The sequence below is a fragment of the Python bivittatus genome, unplaced genomic scaffold (genome assembly GCF_059951505.1).
Source record: "Python bivittatus isolate LINGU-HERP-01145 unplaced genomic scaffold, Pbiv_v1 ctg000570_np1212, whole genome shotgun sequence".
Taxonomy (NCBI): Eukaryota; Metazoa; Chordata; class Lepidosauria; order Squamata; family Pythonidae; genus Python; species Python bivittatus.
The window spans coordinates 16,992,748-17,009,185 of NW_028277097.1; the positions used below are offsets into that span (position 1 = coordinate 16,992,748).

A 16,438-nucleotide genomic window follows, 5' to 3' on the forward strand; every position below is an offset into this window, starting at 1 on the left:
TGCTACTTCCCCAGATCACAGCAAAGAGGGCAATCATGCAGTGATGTCTCTAAAGGGAGGGGGGAGGGAATGTTTACTCTTTATTTTGGCTTTTTGGCTATTTGATGTTTCAAAAATAAACGAGCCAGGTATGTTAAATCTAGTGAATGCTTAAAAGAGCTCTTTCATTTATTTTTACATACAAACAAAAATTTGAAAAATTGCATTCCCGGATGTCTAGGTTCTGCAGATTTTCACAGAGCAGTCTAGGGCTCCAAAGACAGCCCCCCCCAAAAGAAGCCAGGGGCTTAAATATGGTTCATGGACTGCAGGTCATTCTCCCTTGATCTCCCCCCAACCCTGCATTTACCCCCTGCTACCCTCAGTGGTTAAACAGATGCATTCAGGAGGCTCACAAGCGCAGGACAGACTCAGCATCGGATCGTTTTGCCCTTGAACATACATACCACATGTAATCATCTGAATTAGAAGCCACCACGATTCTAAATACACGCTTCAGTATGCCCCATGCAAATGAATATAGGGTTGCGAGTAAAATGTAAAGTCTCCTCCTGATTTTCCTGCCAACAACATGAATGTGGTTTGCCACTTCCTTCTTCTCAAACGCTTTTTTCTGTTTAATAATTATCTGCAACAGCCTTCTTCAAGCATCCTATAGAAGTCTTGGTTCTCCCATGCTAGATTTGATTTATTTTATTGAAACAATTTATATAGCCTCCCATCTCATAACAGTGACTCTAGAGCAGTGTTTCTCAATCTTGGCAACTTTATGATGTGTGGACTTCACATACCACATGTAATCATCTGAATTAGAAGCCCCCACTGAATTAGATGCTGGCTGGGGAATTCTGGGAGTTGAAGTCCACACATCTTAAAGTTGCCAAGGTTGAGAAACACTGGTTTAAGATGCACATGGATGATAAAAGCTGAATGAATATAAATCTACTTTTCTACCAAAATTCTGCAATCAGGCTGCCCAAACCAGCCCAGCCCAGGTCTAAGTCTAAATTAGCAGTCTAAATGAATTGTATAAGTATATTGCAGTAAAAACCATGAGGCACCTCGTGCTGCTGGAAAGGATCCTCTTGTATACATTGCCTTTAAGTTTCCCACGTGTATAAATCTTTGCCCATTAAGAATCTTGCTAACTAATAAATGCCTTTGGAAAAGGTCTTGTTTCTGTTCATTTTAAGCTGAGCCTCCCAAGCGCAAGCTGAAACAATGCATTTCAGCTTCGCAACAAATAATCATCCAAGCCGAATGCAGCGTCTGGGTTAAACAAAACGTATTAGTAAACTTGCTTCCAAAGCACAAAATTATCTATTTCTCTTCCCCCCGCCCTGCCCCCAGCGTGCAAAGACCATGTTCCAATGCTGCATATTCTAGATGGATCAGATACCTGTTCATCTTTTCTCGTGAGTCTATCTTACCCTTGCGATAGACACATTTATATCCCATTTACGCTAATGGAATTCACACATGGGTATCGAGGGGAGCAAATATAACTCAGCCCTGTCACCCTTTATGGCTCTCAGACTGAATTTCTTAAAGTCTCTGTGCTGATGATCCTGTGAAAGAAGAAAGAGGGACCCTTTAGGACATAAATCTGTCTCTCCCCAGCTGTCACCCTCTTCCAAATTCCTGCACACAAAATGGGACTCTTTTTTTCTAAGTGTGGGGAGAGGATTAGCTAGTCTGTCTACAGCTGCCTACTTTCAGTGTCGCAATTAACCTTAAAAGGACAAAAGGTCCCACCCACACTAAGGAGTCATTTGTGGAGCTCAGGAGAGAGAGAAGCAGATTGTAGCAGGTTGTGGGCTCAGGGACAGAGTCTTCATTGATTATTTGCAATATGTATTATTTCCCACCTTTTCTCCAGAAGCTCCAGGGTGCTTAGACTACACTCCCTCTTTCAATCTTCCCCAGAACAACAACCCTGAAAGAGAATTATTGGCCAAAGCACTTCCATGGGGGAGGTGAACTTGAACTTTGATGTCCCAAGTCCTAGTCCGACATCTGAACCACTCCTCCCAACTGGCTCGCAAAATGGTCATGTTTTTCAAGTAACTGGCTGCAGTAAAAATGTGTTTAGTCTCACCTGTTCATTAACCAAGTTAAGTACAATGTACTCCATCAAATCATTATGCCATGCTTGCCTATAGCATTGGCTGTTGCTAACCAGGAAGGATAGCGATGCTATAGCAATGGTTCAGAGAATGAAAGAATCCAGCACATAGAACAAGAGAATTAGGAGATGTTCTGCGCCAGTAGAACCCTACAACTGACAGCTGGCTCTTTATATGCAAAATCTCCCTGTCCCACTTTTGGATGGACTACGGTTTCTCCTCCAGAGAACATTAAGGAAAACAAATGCTCAGGAATATGGAGTGGATGGGAGGAATTTAACCACCAACCCAGAGAGGAGCAGATGCTTTCAGGAAGCTGGAGACACCTTATTGAGTCAGGAGGTTGCCACCAAGTACACACTTAGTTCTGCGATCCTAGGATATGTACTGCCTTCCTATTGGTTCAGATATAATGAAAAGGTTACCAAGATTCATCCAACCAAATGATGAACATTTGCAGGGAAACAAGGTATGGGTAGAAGAAATGTCTGATGGACTAATGGTTAGGAATTGTAGGATAGCAGGCTCTGAGTAATCAGTAGGAAAGCCATCTATGTATGACAGTGCTAGGCAGGGGAATAGATTGTTTAGAGAAAGAAGTCTTAAAGCAGAAATTGGGGCAACCGAATCTCCCAAATGCTGTAGCTGTATCATCTGCTGTAGATTCTGCACTGGACAGGAGCTGGCACTGACTCAAGCATCTCCAGTCTTTCAAACTTCAGAAAAGTGTCTGGGTGGCTACCATAGGTTGATTGACCTGTCTGGATGGGAAAACAAAATCACAAAAAGTTGGAAATTTTCTCCTTTCTTTGTCACTAGACATCTTCCATGCTGTGAGATCTTCATGCAGGTGCCTTCTCTGGTTCATCTCACTGCTTTCTCTGTTGACTTGCAGGCTGTTCACACAGTTAACCCATTTCCTGGGTTCATACTATATACGGAATCATGAATTAAGTAAATGTGTTGGATTTGCATAACCCACTCAGTCACAAAAACTCTAACCAAGTTTAAAAATTTGTGTGTATGCAGCTATTAACTCCTGGTTAGATGTGTTGTGTGAACCCAACATGCTCACCCTGGCTATTCTTAAAAACTCCTTCCCTTCATTCCGACTGCCTTTCCTAGTCCAATCCCGACTTCCACACCTTTATGACATTCACGATTCTTCCAAACCCCTGCAATCCCTTCCCTACTTCCTCACTAGTTTGCTGAGTGATACAGGGCCCTTCTTCTTTTCTTTTATTCTTGTTCTACTGCCTGGACATGATCAGTTATGGTTCCATAGGCTGGGATTACACATTAGTTCCTCTGCTTTAGAACATGGGGAGGAACCTGTGGACCTCCAGATGTTGCTGAACAAGATTCATCAGCCCTTCTGTCTGCCAGCAAAACCAAAGGAGATCCTGGGAGTTCTATTTCAGCAACATTTGGAGCATTGTCTGAAGGAGGTTCCTTGCTCCTGCTTTAGAATGACTTTCAGAGAAATGGAGATGGGAAGGGCTGGAGGCAAAATCTTGCTTTGAAGCAAATAGATTTTTTTTAAAAGATTAAGAGGTTCAACTTCCTGTAGGTGTCAAGGGAAGTGTGCAGGGATGGTCAATTGTCTGGGAAAATACTGCACTGCAGATCCTTGGGTTGAAGGAGCTTCCAGATCTCTTCCATATGTTAAACATATTAGCGGGAAGTAAAGTTTCCTTTGAGACAGGCTTAAGTCCTGAGGACTTCACAGAAACATCCAGGTGTTTTCTTCACATTATATAGAAGTGGTTTGCCATTGCCTTTACCTAGAATGTTCTTTCAACCTCAATCCAGCCTACAGCCCTGATATTTCCTACTGGTCACTCATGCAAGTCCTAACTGAGTCTGACCCTACTTAGCTTTTTGAGATTGGCCAAAGGTGGCTAGTTGCTGCCATGAGTTTCATTATCTGAGTTAAAACATGTTAAACATGTTACACATGTTATATTTTTTCATAACATATTTAAACCTGGGTACCAGATTCACACAATGTGCTAAGTTTAACCAATTTAATGCTAAGTTTAGCATGTTATACAAATGACCAGGAGAGATGACCTGACATAGTTAATGGGCTGTGTAAACACAGCCTATGAATCCATGGTGATATTGAGACACAGGATAAATTGTACAGAATGTGACAGAAACAGAGTATCATGAATTATTATATTTATATTGTACTAGTTTCCAAAAGCACCGGTCACTCAGTACACCCTCCTTCCCTCCATCTACATGTCTCACACACACACACACACACACACACACACATATTGTTCCATGTATTTATAGATCAGTTTTTTAAAAAAATAGATTGGGCTAAGAGATAGTGTCTGAGAGCCTTAAGTCATTTGACTAATATTAAAGCTAAGTAAACAAAACTGAAATTCTAATAATCTGGAACCCAACAGATTAACCAACCATATTTGAAAATATATCAATGCCTGCCCATGAATGACAAAAAAAAAAAGTATCTCTTTGTTTCTCACATCTGCCTAATGCCATAATCCTTGCTCTAATCATCAATTGTCTCTACGGCATGTGAAATCTACTAATACGTGCATGCCAGATGAAGCATGTCCATTTAGAATTCAACAAAATTGGCATGATAAATACAATTGGTTTTAAAAAATAGGTCTCTCTTGTAGAATCAAGAAAACAACACTAGACTCCACCTCCTTCCCGTGAACAGGGTGAAATAATAGATTTATTTGTCTGAAAATGCCTCAGGAACTTTCTGGGGCTAAAGCGTTCAAGCACACTTTATGTGTCCCCAGAGATGTGGCCAACAGCCAGTTTGATGTAGGGCTTAAAGGCACTGGGCTAAAAACCAAGAGACTGTGAGTTCCAGTCCTGCCTTAGATATGGAAGCCAGCTGGATGACTTGGGGCCAGTCCCTCTCACTCAACCCCAGGAAGAAGGCAAGGGCAAACCACTTCTGAAAAATATTCCAAGAACTGCAAGGACTAGGCTGGGCACTTGCTACAAGCCAAGACACTGGAATACTCTTTTTTGACTGAAGAGCTGGGTACCGATCTTTCAAACAAGGCGCTATCACCCATGATAGAAACAACCCTGCCCCTTCGCTCACTGTCTGTACCAGGCTTTCATCTGTCAGCTGCTTGATTTCCTGCTGGATGCCAAACTCCACTTGGGCTTCTGGTGACAAATGGAGTGTCAGGAGGAAGACTTCATGCTGTTTTTCCATCCCTTCCTCCAATACCTCCATCTGCTCCTTTAAAGCTTCTACTTCTTCTTCATATTCCCTCCTCTGTTCCTGGAGCTGGGCCTCAAGGAGCCTGAAGGGAGGAAAAGTGGGGAGGATGGGGAAAGTAAAATGTCTTTGTCACCCAAATGATGTGATACACAGAAGCGGCCATGGCACCTTTAGTGGTGATAGACCAGGGCTTGGATTCACAGACCAAACGCCTTTAGGAAGCTGTAGGCAGATCCTAGGTAACAAAAGCCTTCTTCCAAGGTACTTTTGTGACATGTGAACAGGAAAAGTGTAGGCTCGTTGATTTCTATTGTATATATATCTATTCTATATACATATAGGGAAAAAAGTCTCCTATGGTATAGTTAGCTGGGGAATTCTGGGTGTTGAAGTCCACACAGCTTGAAGTTGCCAAGGTTGAGAAACACTGCCTTACACACACACCCTTCTGGGTGACCTTGGGCCAGTCCTTTTCTCTTACCCCTAGGAAGAAGAAGGCCAGGGCAAACCACTTCCAAAAATCTTGCCAAGAAAACTGCAGGGACTTGTCCAGCCAGTCTCCAGGAGTCAAGGTAGACGTGAAGGCAAACAAATACACAAAACAGGTAACTACTGTGTTAATCCACAGCAGGCCTCTGGTAGGAGCACCCTACACCCATGTTGCCCTCTCTTAGTGCTATGTTATCAGTGCTAAGCAAATCTTCCTCCCCAAACAGAGCAATATCACTAGGCATTTTTCTCTGATTGAGTAATAAAACCTGTCCTGCATTCAGAATTAAGGCATTCGTATATTCTGCGATTACTGCAAAATAAAATCACAATGATAGTAATCAGGCCTCAGCCACCAATCGAAATGCAAGACAGGAGAAAAACATGTATATTTATGCATCGCTAGCTGCATGATATCTCTCAGCTCCAGTGATTATTTGTTTTGTTATCTATATTACAGAACTGCCCAGAAGCCACATAGAGTTGATACAGCGCAAGGCGTAATTGTTCCAGCATAGCATCAGTTATTAATCTTGACACCTGCATTTGGGGTAAATAACAATTAGGACCTGATGAGATTTTTAATTACGATTTCAAACTCTATTTACACCAGTCGTTGGTTGGTATATGTGTTTTTTCCTTTAGCTTTTAATTGGATGTTTTTAATTGTTGAACAGAGATGCTGTGCTTCTACTGTTGTGCTTTGGGCTCTTTTAAGAGCAAGGATGGTCTATGCCAACAAAATAAAAACGAGACAGTAATGAAATTAATCAACTAAATATCATAGTGCTGCTACTTAAAGTAAATGTACTGGATGAACAATATTTAAAAACTACCCAAGCTTTAAGCAACGGATGCATGAGCCCTAATTAAGGCATAATTTCGCTTCCTGTTTTAAGGGTATCCCGCAAAACAGATGTCCCAGAACCTTTGAAAAATAAAAGCAGTTTTTCGTGAGTTGCTTTTTGAAGCCCCGCCTGTAGAGAATCGTTTACGGGCCCAAAAACAAGAGTGGTCAAGAAAGAGCACCTGCTTTTGCTGTTTTTAGCACAAAAACAAGAGAAAGAAGGGAAAGAGATTTTTTCCTTCCATTCCAATGAAACTGGTCGTAAAGCAGAGCAAACCCCTTCACGTAACATACAACGAATGCTTGGCATTTCCTACTCTAAGATGCCATGAGGGGCCAAATTAGATGTCACTGTGTCTTAAACCCAGATTGAGGGACACAACCTGTACCCCTCAGAGCTTTCGTTGGGAGAGGTCGAAGAGATCCTGCCGAACAGTAATTTTTAATATCATAGAAGGGGGCAAGGATTACATATGTGGAATTGAGTCAATTCATTTAGCTTTAACTGCAGTCAAATTTAGTCCTGGATCTACTACCAGTGCCCCAGAGATGTGACAACCACCAGGTCTAAGTCAACTATAATCAGACAGAAAGGAGAATGGAAGGAAAAAAAAGGCCTTGGAGAAGAATCCAGTAAAATAGACCAATGCCTCTAAAGCAGTGTTTCTCAACCTTGACGACTTTAAGATGGGTGGACTTCAACTCCCAGAATTCCCCAGCCAGCAACGCTTAAGTACTACAATCAACCTTAATTGGTTTTAAGACCTGATTACTAGAGTCATTCAAGATGGCCAGATCTAACAACTGCAGTAGAACCACCTGATAGCTAAGTACAACCTTCTTCAAACTTCCAAGTATTTATTACACTTTCCACAATCCCAAGCTGTTGTGACCAGCTATCAGAGCTGTAGTCCAAGTCTTTCACCAGATTGAGGAAGGTTAACTAAGATCATAGTAATGGATTTCTGTATTGGGCAGGAGTTGGACTACATGATCTCCAAAGTCCCTTCCAATCTTTACATTCTGTGATTCTAAGTGGACCACCTCTGTGCCGAGGCAGCATCTAAGGGTGCATACTAGTTGCTAGGGTGCCAAAAATGGTACAGTTGGGACGCTGGTATCTTCATGTTCTACTTTAGGGCCACACTAGGCTGGAAAGAAAATGCCAGACTTGATTAACCCTTGGACTGAAGCAGGGGCTGTAATAATCACTGTATCTTAGGCCTAAGATCATTTTCAGAAGCAGTGCTCTGGGTACCCTCTGATGCTGAGAAACAGCAGATGCAGGTTCTTCTGAGTGGTGGCCCTGCAACCCTGCAATGCCTTAATTCCGATAAGGCACTCCTGCACCAACTTGATTATCTTCCTAAAGTTGTAAAATAATGTTTTTATTCTCCCAGGTCTATTTATTTATTAATGAAATGTATAGGTTGCTCAATTCCATCTCAACTCTGGGCTTCATTGAAGCTTTCTGTATTTTCAATCAGTTAAACAGGGAGAAAGTTCGTGATGGCCAAAGGGGAACCAACTGTGACCGAGGCTAAACCTGCACTAATCTGGGTTTTTTTTCTAAACTTTTTGGGATTCCTGGACGGCAGTGCAAACCCAGAATATTCCCAGTCAAACCAGTATGTGAATATATATCCTTAATACATCAGAATTTTAGCATTAAGGTGAGATGTCCGCACTAGATTAGGTAAATTAACCCAGAATTCCCACTTGTGGTACCAATGACCAGGCTCAAACTATCCTACTTGGGACACATTATGAGAAGACCCAGCTCTCTGGAGAAGGCTCTAGTGCTGGGAAAGGTGGAAAGAAAGAGAAGAAGAGGATGACCAGCAGCAAGGGGGGTGGGGTCAGTTACAGCAAAGATGGGTGCACCATTAGAAGACCTGCAGGACCAGGTTAGGGGCAGATGATCATGGAGAAAATCTATCTATGTGGTTGCTAAGAGTCAAACATGACTTGTTGGCACATCATCCAGCAGCTACATTTCCACAAGATGCTAAACTAGGTTAATATGAGTATTTTGGGGTGCTTCATCATGCTGTTGGGGTAACTTATGGTTGGCTGTCTTGGGCAATCCCAGAAAATGGGCTAAGGCAGGAACCCAGTACAGGAAATGGCACCAACCCAGACAAGCTCTCTTACTCAGCAATAGAGCCTTTCAACCAGAGCCGGCGCTGCAGACTCTCCTTGTGGCCACCAGGGGCAGCCCAGAGAGTCAGGAAACCAGTGGGGCTGCCCCCTGGTGGCCACCCGGGAGTTTGCAGGGCAGGTCTAGTCATTTTCTTCTTCTGCCTCCAGGCAGCCTCGCCATCCATTGTCCTCCCCAACAGCCCTGCGAAGTGTTTACTGCTCTTAGTTCCCCTGCTGAGGCTCTAATCCACGGTTTCTCAACCTTGACAACTTTAAGATGGGTGGACTTCAACTCCCAGAATTCCCCAGCCAGCATGGCTGGCTGAGGAATTCTGGGAGTTGAAGTCCACCCATCTTAAAGTTGCCAAAGTTGAGAAACACTGCTCTCATCTTGACCTTAAACGACCTAATCTTAAGCTACCCTGCAGTTTAGGATGTTTTACACTAAGGTTAACATTTCTAACTTTCAAAAGGCAGGGTAAACTTCTAAAATAAAGTCCCCTCAGGCCTGCAGAGCAAAGTTTCTCGGACTGAGGACCCCACGAGCCTTCTCCCTCGTTTTATGGGAGCTTCCCCGCACCTGGAGTGCCCCCGCGGCGTCAGAAGCGGATGATGGGCATTCAAATCCATCGCCGCCGGAGAGCGCCAGGTTGGAGAAGCGACACAGGCTCCGAGCGACGGATCCGCCGCCCCCGCCCTCCCCTGGCGCGCGAGGAGAGGGGGCGTGGCTCCCATCGCCCGCCGCCTGTGACGTCGCCGTGCGCCCGTCTGCCCCGCCCCGCTCCACGTTCCGGTGCGCCCCGCGCGTGCGCAGAGTGGGCCGGTCGTGGCGGCGCCGGCGCTGCCGGGATGGCGTTCACGCTGTACTCGCTGTTGCAGGCCGCGCTGCTCTTCGTCAACGCCATCGCGGTGCTGCACGAGGAGCGCTTCCTCCGCAGGGGTGAGTCCGCGGCGAAGCCCGCCGAGTGGGCAGGGCAGGGCAGGGCAGGGCAGGGGAGGGGAGGGGAGGGGAGGGGAGGGGGAGGGAAGGGCAAAGAAGGGGAGGGCAAGGGAGGGGAGGAGAGGGGAGGGGAGGGGAGAGGTGGCAGGGCAGGGGAGGAGAGGTGGCAGGGGAAGGGAGAGGAGGGTCCTTAAGAGAGGGCGCTGGACTGCCGAAGGGGGGGTTAAGGATGATGATGATGATGATATGGGTAATCTACAATTAGATTCACAGAGACTGGTGAAAACTTAATAATTCAAGTCCTAACCAAGGACCCAAGAATTATTACATTTATTATTATTATTCCTACTACTACTACTGCTATCACTGTTACAAGATATTAGGGTTATGCAAGATTTATTTATTTATTCATTACATTTACTTCTATTTAGGTATCATATTTACATAGCTGCCCATCTCACAAAAAGGTGACTCTGGGCGGCATACAATTCAAACAAATCATAAAATCAAAAGACTAAAACAAGTACAGTTAAAAAGGCATCAAGCAATAATTCTTTAAATTATTGATTATTATTATTATTATTCTTTTTATTATTATTCTTTATGATTATTATTCATTAAATGTATATTGCCGCCCTTCCCATTGCCGTGACTCTGGGCGGCTTACAAAGTTAAAAATCCCTAAAAAAGTACCTCAAAATAACTGCAAAAAATCATTAAAAGCAGTACAACTGTTAAAACCATAAAAAGCATCACCAGTGGGAGAGAGTCACACAAGATGCACGCATGCCTGTCTGTTCCGGACTTTAGCACCCATCATTGCAGCAGCGGCCGTGTGGTTCACCTTTGGCCTGCTCCTCCCAGTATCCCCAGCCCAGCACAACCAGTCTGGAAGGGACCCTTGGAAGCTGCAGAGCGCACCCCAAGGGGGAGGGCTGGGGAGTTAGACAAGGCAGGCCCATTGCATCAATAGTTTGTGTGGGGAGAGGTGCCAAAGTATCTGCGGGGAGAGGTGCCAAAGTATCTGCCGGGAGGGCAGCTCGAGATGTTGTTCGTTGTACCCCTCTCTACCTTTCCCCCGTTGAGGCTGAGATGCTCAGTGGGGCATTTTCACCGGGCTTTCAAGTAGGTCAGCGATGAGCTTGGCAAATCCATTTGCGCATCACGCTAAATGAGTTACAGTGTTGTGCAAACTGCTGAATTGGACAGCCGCTGCCTCTAACAAGCACACGTGCGCTCCGTGAGCTTTCAGGGCTGTTTGTGCCAGACAGCAGGAATTTGGCACAAGGCCAGGCATCTGCCCCCTGAAATGGCAAAAAGTGACAACGGGGGCCTGATGGATAGGTTGCTGGAAACTGTACCAAATTAGCTTGGAGGTTTTACTGTAGGGAAAAAAGGAGATACAGTGGCATGAAACAGCCTGGTGTGTGCATTCTAATTATGTTATCAAAGTCGTTATCATAATGTTCTTATAAGAGTATTAGTTGTAACTGTTTTCCCAGTTTGTGAGTGATACTTGCTAGTTCCCACATTCTGGTCTTCAGTATCTTTACTCTAAGTTTGTGTTCAGGCTCAATTCCCATCCATTTTCTCTGATGCTGCGGAGATGTGGTAGCACGGGATTCCTCCCATCCCTTGAACCACACGGTCGTGTTCACTGGTGGTGATGGCTGGTACTTGGTCCAGCTGCCTTTCAAGAGCACCAAGTCGGGAAAAGTTGATCTTGATAAAGGAACTCTGGTTCTTCCACCCATGTCAGTGAAGGAATACTAAAGGCTCTGAAGTAAAGTCAACCACACTCTAGCAATTATTACTGCCCCCTACAAGACTTAAGAGCTTTCTGACATCTATCAGATTGAAAAAGGGGTGCTTCTAAATAATGATTGGGTCATTTTGTATTTTAGTTTTCTCTGATCAGTTTCCCACAAAAAACTAATGCTCTGCTTCTTTTCCGATTTCCAGAAATTCTGCTGTTTGGCCATTATGAATGTTAGGGTTCACTCTATGTGCTCCTTTCGGTTCACTTCGTTCATTTCTTTGACGTTTAAAGAAAGAATTAGGAATTGGCCTTAGGTTTTGGTTTGAAATCCCTTCTAAGAGAGATGGTTGATTTGTATCCCTGATTATTTATCTTACGAAGCACTTACATATTTGCTTTAACAAAAATAAAACTTCTACATGCAGTTGGCTGGGGAACAGATCAGGGGATTGGAGGATTTGGAGAAGAGCCTGGAATTAAGGGGCAATTAATGAATCTGATCCGATCCGTACGAACAGTTATGAGAGGTAAGGTGAGCGCGATGCTATCGGTACAGCACTGTTGGGGATTCATTGCCTTCCCAAATAACTTATTTTTCTTTTTGCACCTTTGAGTCAGTCTTGACTCCTGGCAACTTCCCAGACAAGTCCCTGCAGTTTTCTTGGCAAGGATTTCTGGAAATGGTTTCCCCGGCCTTCTTCCTGGGGCTGAGCGAGAGGGACTGGCCCCAGGTCACCCAACCGGCTTCATGCCTAAGGCAGGACTAGAACTCACATCCTTCCTGATTCTAGCCCAGGGCCTTTAACAGCTACACCAAATTGGCTCTCCCCAAATAACTTGGTATTAAGGAAATGTCAGTCCTAAAATTTACTGGGCTAATTTTGAATTGTTATAAATTATCTGCATATTTGATTGCACTAGTGCACGTTATGACACCTTGTGCCTTTTCAGAAAGGGAAAGAATGGAACAGGCCATTAGTGAACTGTTACTTATTCAAAAGCCCTGTAACGTTCTAGAAGAGGTTTGGTGGAGCAACATTGCTTCCCTGTTTCCAAATCTCTAAATCTTCTTCTAAGAGTTCTTTTTTTTTTTCTGAACGGTAAAAGATTCTCTAACCACTACATCCTTCATGGCCAAATCTATTTTAATGAGTGATTCCAGCATGCAGTGCTATAAATGTAAGAATGTTGTATTCAGTAAACTTTCACTTTGCTACTCAAAAAGTATGTCTTGCACGTATAATGGTATAGCAGTGCATTATACCATAATATAAATATATTATCATATACCGCAATAGTAGTATAACGGTGCACAAACCTTTTCAAAGTAGAAATGCTATTCTTCAAGCTTGAAATACAGCCTTGATGTTTGCAGCAGCTGTTATATTTATTTATGTATATGATTCAACTTCCAGTGACTCTGGGCGGTGTATGTTTAAAAAGCAAGAAAGAATATAAACACGGATACAGATCACATATGTCTTGAAGAGAAGCCGTACATAATGAATTACCTTTCAGGACATTTAACAATGGCCCTACCCCAAGACCTGGGAGAAAGCCAGGTTTTCAGTGACTTTCTGAACATTATCATGTTATTATATAATATATATATTATATAGATATAGATATAGATTATATGTATAAATAATATAATTATCATTATATTATGGCTATGTGATCAGGCCTGGGATTCCCAGGGGACTGGGGAGATTTTACAATGGCTCCCTTATTAATTTTATCCCCTCCTGTTTTTGTGTGTTTTTACTGTTTTTTATATGTATATATATATTATGTATTTATTTTTTAAATTGTTGTACGCCACCCAGAGTCACCTTATGTGAGATGGTGGCTATATAAATATGATAAATAAATAAGTAAATTATCAGGATGAGAGCCATGCAGATCTCAGGGGGGATGCTGTTCTGGAAAATATACTTCCTAGGTCTTCATAGATGATATTTTAATTGAGGAGACTTGGTGTGCACCCACTCTGCCCATCCTATAAGGGCAGGGGGGTCCTGCAGATAACCCAGCCCTATGCCATGATGGGCTTTATAGGTCCAGCACTTGGAATTGCGCCCACAGATTGCTGACTGGTAATCAGTGAATCTCACAGAGCAATGGTATCATACTAAAACAAATTGTTTCACTCATATAGGAAGTGTTTTGAGATTGAATATAAAACTGTTTGTGATAGATGAGTAGATCATTGTAATTTGAGCATAAGACCAGTTAGTGGTATATGCCAGGATGGGAAGCAATTTAGAAAGATTTTTTTTAAACGAACTTTGTCATGGACAGTCTCATTAAATTGTTATTGCTGTCCCATCAAGTTGTGTTCAGAAGAAGTATCAAAGCCACAAAAGGAATGGAGAAATAGAAATTATGTTTTCTTCTTCACAGTTCTTTTGAGTTTAATACAATAGACTGTTGTTTTAAATAACACTTTTTCCTTTTTTTTTTTTGCAGTGCCATTAATTGGAGTGAACACAGTTACAATTGTGCTGTTGTTGTTATTTGGTTGAAATTGTCTTCAAAAAATCTGGGCAGTATCTAAAGCAAACTGCAGACCAATTTGCCCTTGGAATCCAGTCTGAGGGCTGCTGAAGCTGCATATTTGTCTCAATAAAGATACCATTTATATTTATTGTATTGCTTAATATGCACTCCATTTTGTTAAATCCTAGAATTAAATGGAACCAGTACAAACCAGTACCTGTAGAGAGCCAAAACCCAGATTTTTTCCCCCCATTAAGTATTGTAGCAATTGCCTAAAGGTGCTGTTCTTACCTCCTTTTAAGCTGGAATTCAATCAGTGAGGGCTTCCCCCCCCTCCAAGAACAAGTTTAGTGTTGGTTCATCTGTACAATTCCCAAGAGTCAGCACTGACTTCATGGCACCTAATCAGTCAATCAGTAGCGTCTACACTGATAAATATATGTAAGCTGAGAGTGGGGAACACGTTAGCCTCCAAATGAAGCCAAGTGCAATTGCTGCAAATAGCAGTACCATTGATCCTGCTGGTTAAGAGTTATAGTTTAGGACCATCTGAAGATTCCTTGACTTTCACGCAGACCTTGTAGACCATGGGGTCAATCTGGATCAGAGTCTATAGTGAATGTACAAGTGGAAAGTTTACACACATAAACACTTTTTGAACATCTCAGAGATTGAGTCAGTAATATCTGATGGATATTTTTACAGACCAGTGATGTTTTGAACCAATTGTTTTGAAAATGAATTCTGTATAATGACTGCTATCTGAATATGTGCTGTAATTGCTAAATAGCACCACAGAAGAACTGGGCCTAGAGGTGGAAAGTTGACTCCAAAAACATTGAGAAACTTGAGTTCTGCACAGGATGTTTTGCTGTAATTTTTTTTTTCCTTTCTCAGGATTTGCAGGTGTTAAATATGTGAAAGTTGCAGTTTATATAGAATCATTTGTGGATGCTATGTAATACAGTTGTTTTGGTGAATGCATTTTTACCTATTTGGGAAAAATACTGGGAATTCTAAGCAAGTGTGTGCACTTCATTTATTTCTTACAAGAAGAAATTACTGTGTACAGTTGAACTGTTCAAAGCATTCTTAGGAGAGTCAGTATTAATTCAGATCAGCATTATTTATATTCAGACCATTCAAGGAACCATACCAGTTCTCTGATTCATGTATTTAAGACTGGACCTGGATTTTGTCTTTGTTTTCCTTAAATAGAAGATAATCCTAAAGAAATCTGGTCTGTAATCAGACTCTCCATGTGGAAGATGGGAGATGGACAGGAAGGAAATTCTATCATCAAGGGGGAAGGGATATATTTAGCAGCACAGTAAGCTCTGTAACTTACTCAGAGGTAACTCCCATTCAGTGGATTGCAGTTTTAAAAAGGATATTGCTAATAGATTTGCTACTACCAAAGCTATATTTGTCCTAATTTTTTTTTTTTTACTTTGCCTTTTATTTATTCTCTAAGAGGGGAGTCCATTCTTTGTAGAATTCAAACAATCTAGTTGGTATGTTTGTAGGATGTGACATTATGCCAACTTCTAAGGATGTATTTTAAAAGCAGTTGACTTACATGTATTATGTCATTGGTACAGTAGAAGAGCAGTTACAGGTAGTCCTCGTTCAGCGACTACCTTGTTTAGTGACCACAGTTACAGTGGTGATGAAAAAGTAACTTTACGACCAATTTGTCACATTTACGACCTTCAAAGGTCTGTAAAGCAAAGGAAAGCTGAAGGAAGATAGCACGGTAGCAGTTTTACTTAGTAACTGCCTGGCTTAATGACCATGTTGCCGGTCCCAATTGTGGTTGCTAAACAAAGAATACCTGTATTCTAGAGTACAGTGTGCTGCAGTTGAAAAATCTTAATCATTTCCAGGTTTGGGATGGTAAAGAAACTGCTTCTGTATGAGCTTTCCATTTCATTTTATTTTCATTTTAGAAAAATAACGTTTCATTTAGAAAATAATGTTTCATTTAGAAAATAACATTTCATTTTAGACCAGCTGTGAAATATTCATTTATTTGATTTATACAGCTGCCCACTTCACCCAAGTAAATCCTAAATAGCAACTCTGGGGAGGTTAACAACATTTAGCTGCCCAGAGTCACCCTCTGGGGGAGATGGGTGGCATATAAATTTAATAATAAAATAAAAATAAAAACACAGCAACTCAGCAGCCAAGGAACCGAAACAATCAGTCAAAATGAAACGACCATCACAGGTTTTCACGGACACTCGGACCCCCGTGCCTTGGGAACACATCCTTGTCTTCAGGGCCTTCTGAATGGCTGGCAGGTTCTCTGGCTTCACCTCATCAGGAGGGTTCAGCTCACCGGGAGAAGAGGCTGCTGGATGAGTTTTGGCAGACACAGCAGAGAAATACCGATGTTTCACCA

The 16,438-nt window shown here is 42.4% G+C and overlaps 2 protein-coding genes across 2 annotated transcripts; one reads left to right on the forward strand and one right to left on the reverse strand.

The window, feature by feature from the left end:
- Positions 1–1,470: 1,470 nt before the first annotated feature.
- LOC112540987 (unconventional myosin-Vb-like) lies at positions 1,471–9,541 on the reverse strand. The gene is made up of 3 exons (XM_025168507.2): positions 9,414–9,541; positions 5,239–5,437; positions 1,471–2,887 (listed from the first exon to the last, which is right to left on the reverse strand). Exons 1-3 carry the CDS (start codon positions 9,461–9,463, stop codon positions 2,777–2,779), a joined length of 360 nt encoding a protein of 119 aa, XP_025024275.1. The 5' UTR covers positions 9,464–9,541; the 3' UTR covers positions 1,471–2,776.
- A 73-nt stretch (positions 9,542–9,614) lies between these two features.
- On the forward strand, positions 9,615–14,175 carry IER3IP1 (immediate early response 3 interacting protein 1). Its single transcript, XM_088152800.1, has 3 exons — positions 9,615–9,773; positions 11,958–12,059; positions 14,002–14,175. The coding sequence occupies exons 1-3, from the start codon at positions 9,683–9,685 to the stop codon at positions 14,055–14,057; spliced, it is 249 nt and encodes an 82-aa protein (XP_088008926.1). The 5' UTR covers positions 9,615–9,682; the 3' UTR covers positions 14,058–14,175.
- The last annotated feature ends 2,263 nt before the right edge of the window (positions 14,176–16,438 follow it).

Excerpts from the sequence above, each read along its gene's own strand:
- LOC112540987 (XM_025168507.2), bottom strand. The coding sequence starts at position 9,463 with ATGGATTTGAATGCCCATCATCCGCTTCTGACGCCGCGGGGGCACTCC. Across the intron at positions 5,438-9,413 it reads ACGCCGCGGGGGCACTCCAG|GCTCCTTGAGGCCCAGCTCC; the intron begins GTGCGGGGAAGC and ends TCCTCCCTTCAG. Across the intron at positions 2,888-5,238 it reads AGCTGACAGATGAAAGCCTG|ACAGGTCAATCAACCTATGG; the intron begins GTACAGACAGTG and ends TTTCCCATCCAG.
- IER3IP1 (XM_088152800.1), top strand. The coding sequence starts at position 9,683 with ATGGCGTTCACGCTGTACTCGCTGTTGCAGGCCGCGCTGCTCTTCGTC. Across the intron at positions 9,774-11,957 it reads GGAGCGCTTCCTCCGCAGGG|TTGGCTGGGGAACAGATCAG; the intron begins GTGAGTCCGCGG and ends TTCTACATGCAG. Across the intron at positions 12,060-14,001 it reads CGTACGAACAGTTATGAGAG|TGCCATTAATTGGAGTGAAC; the intron begins GTAAGGTGAGCG and ends TTTTTTTTGCAG.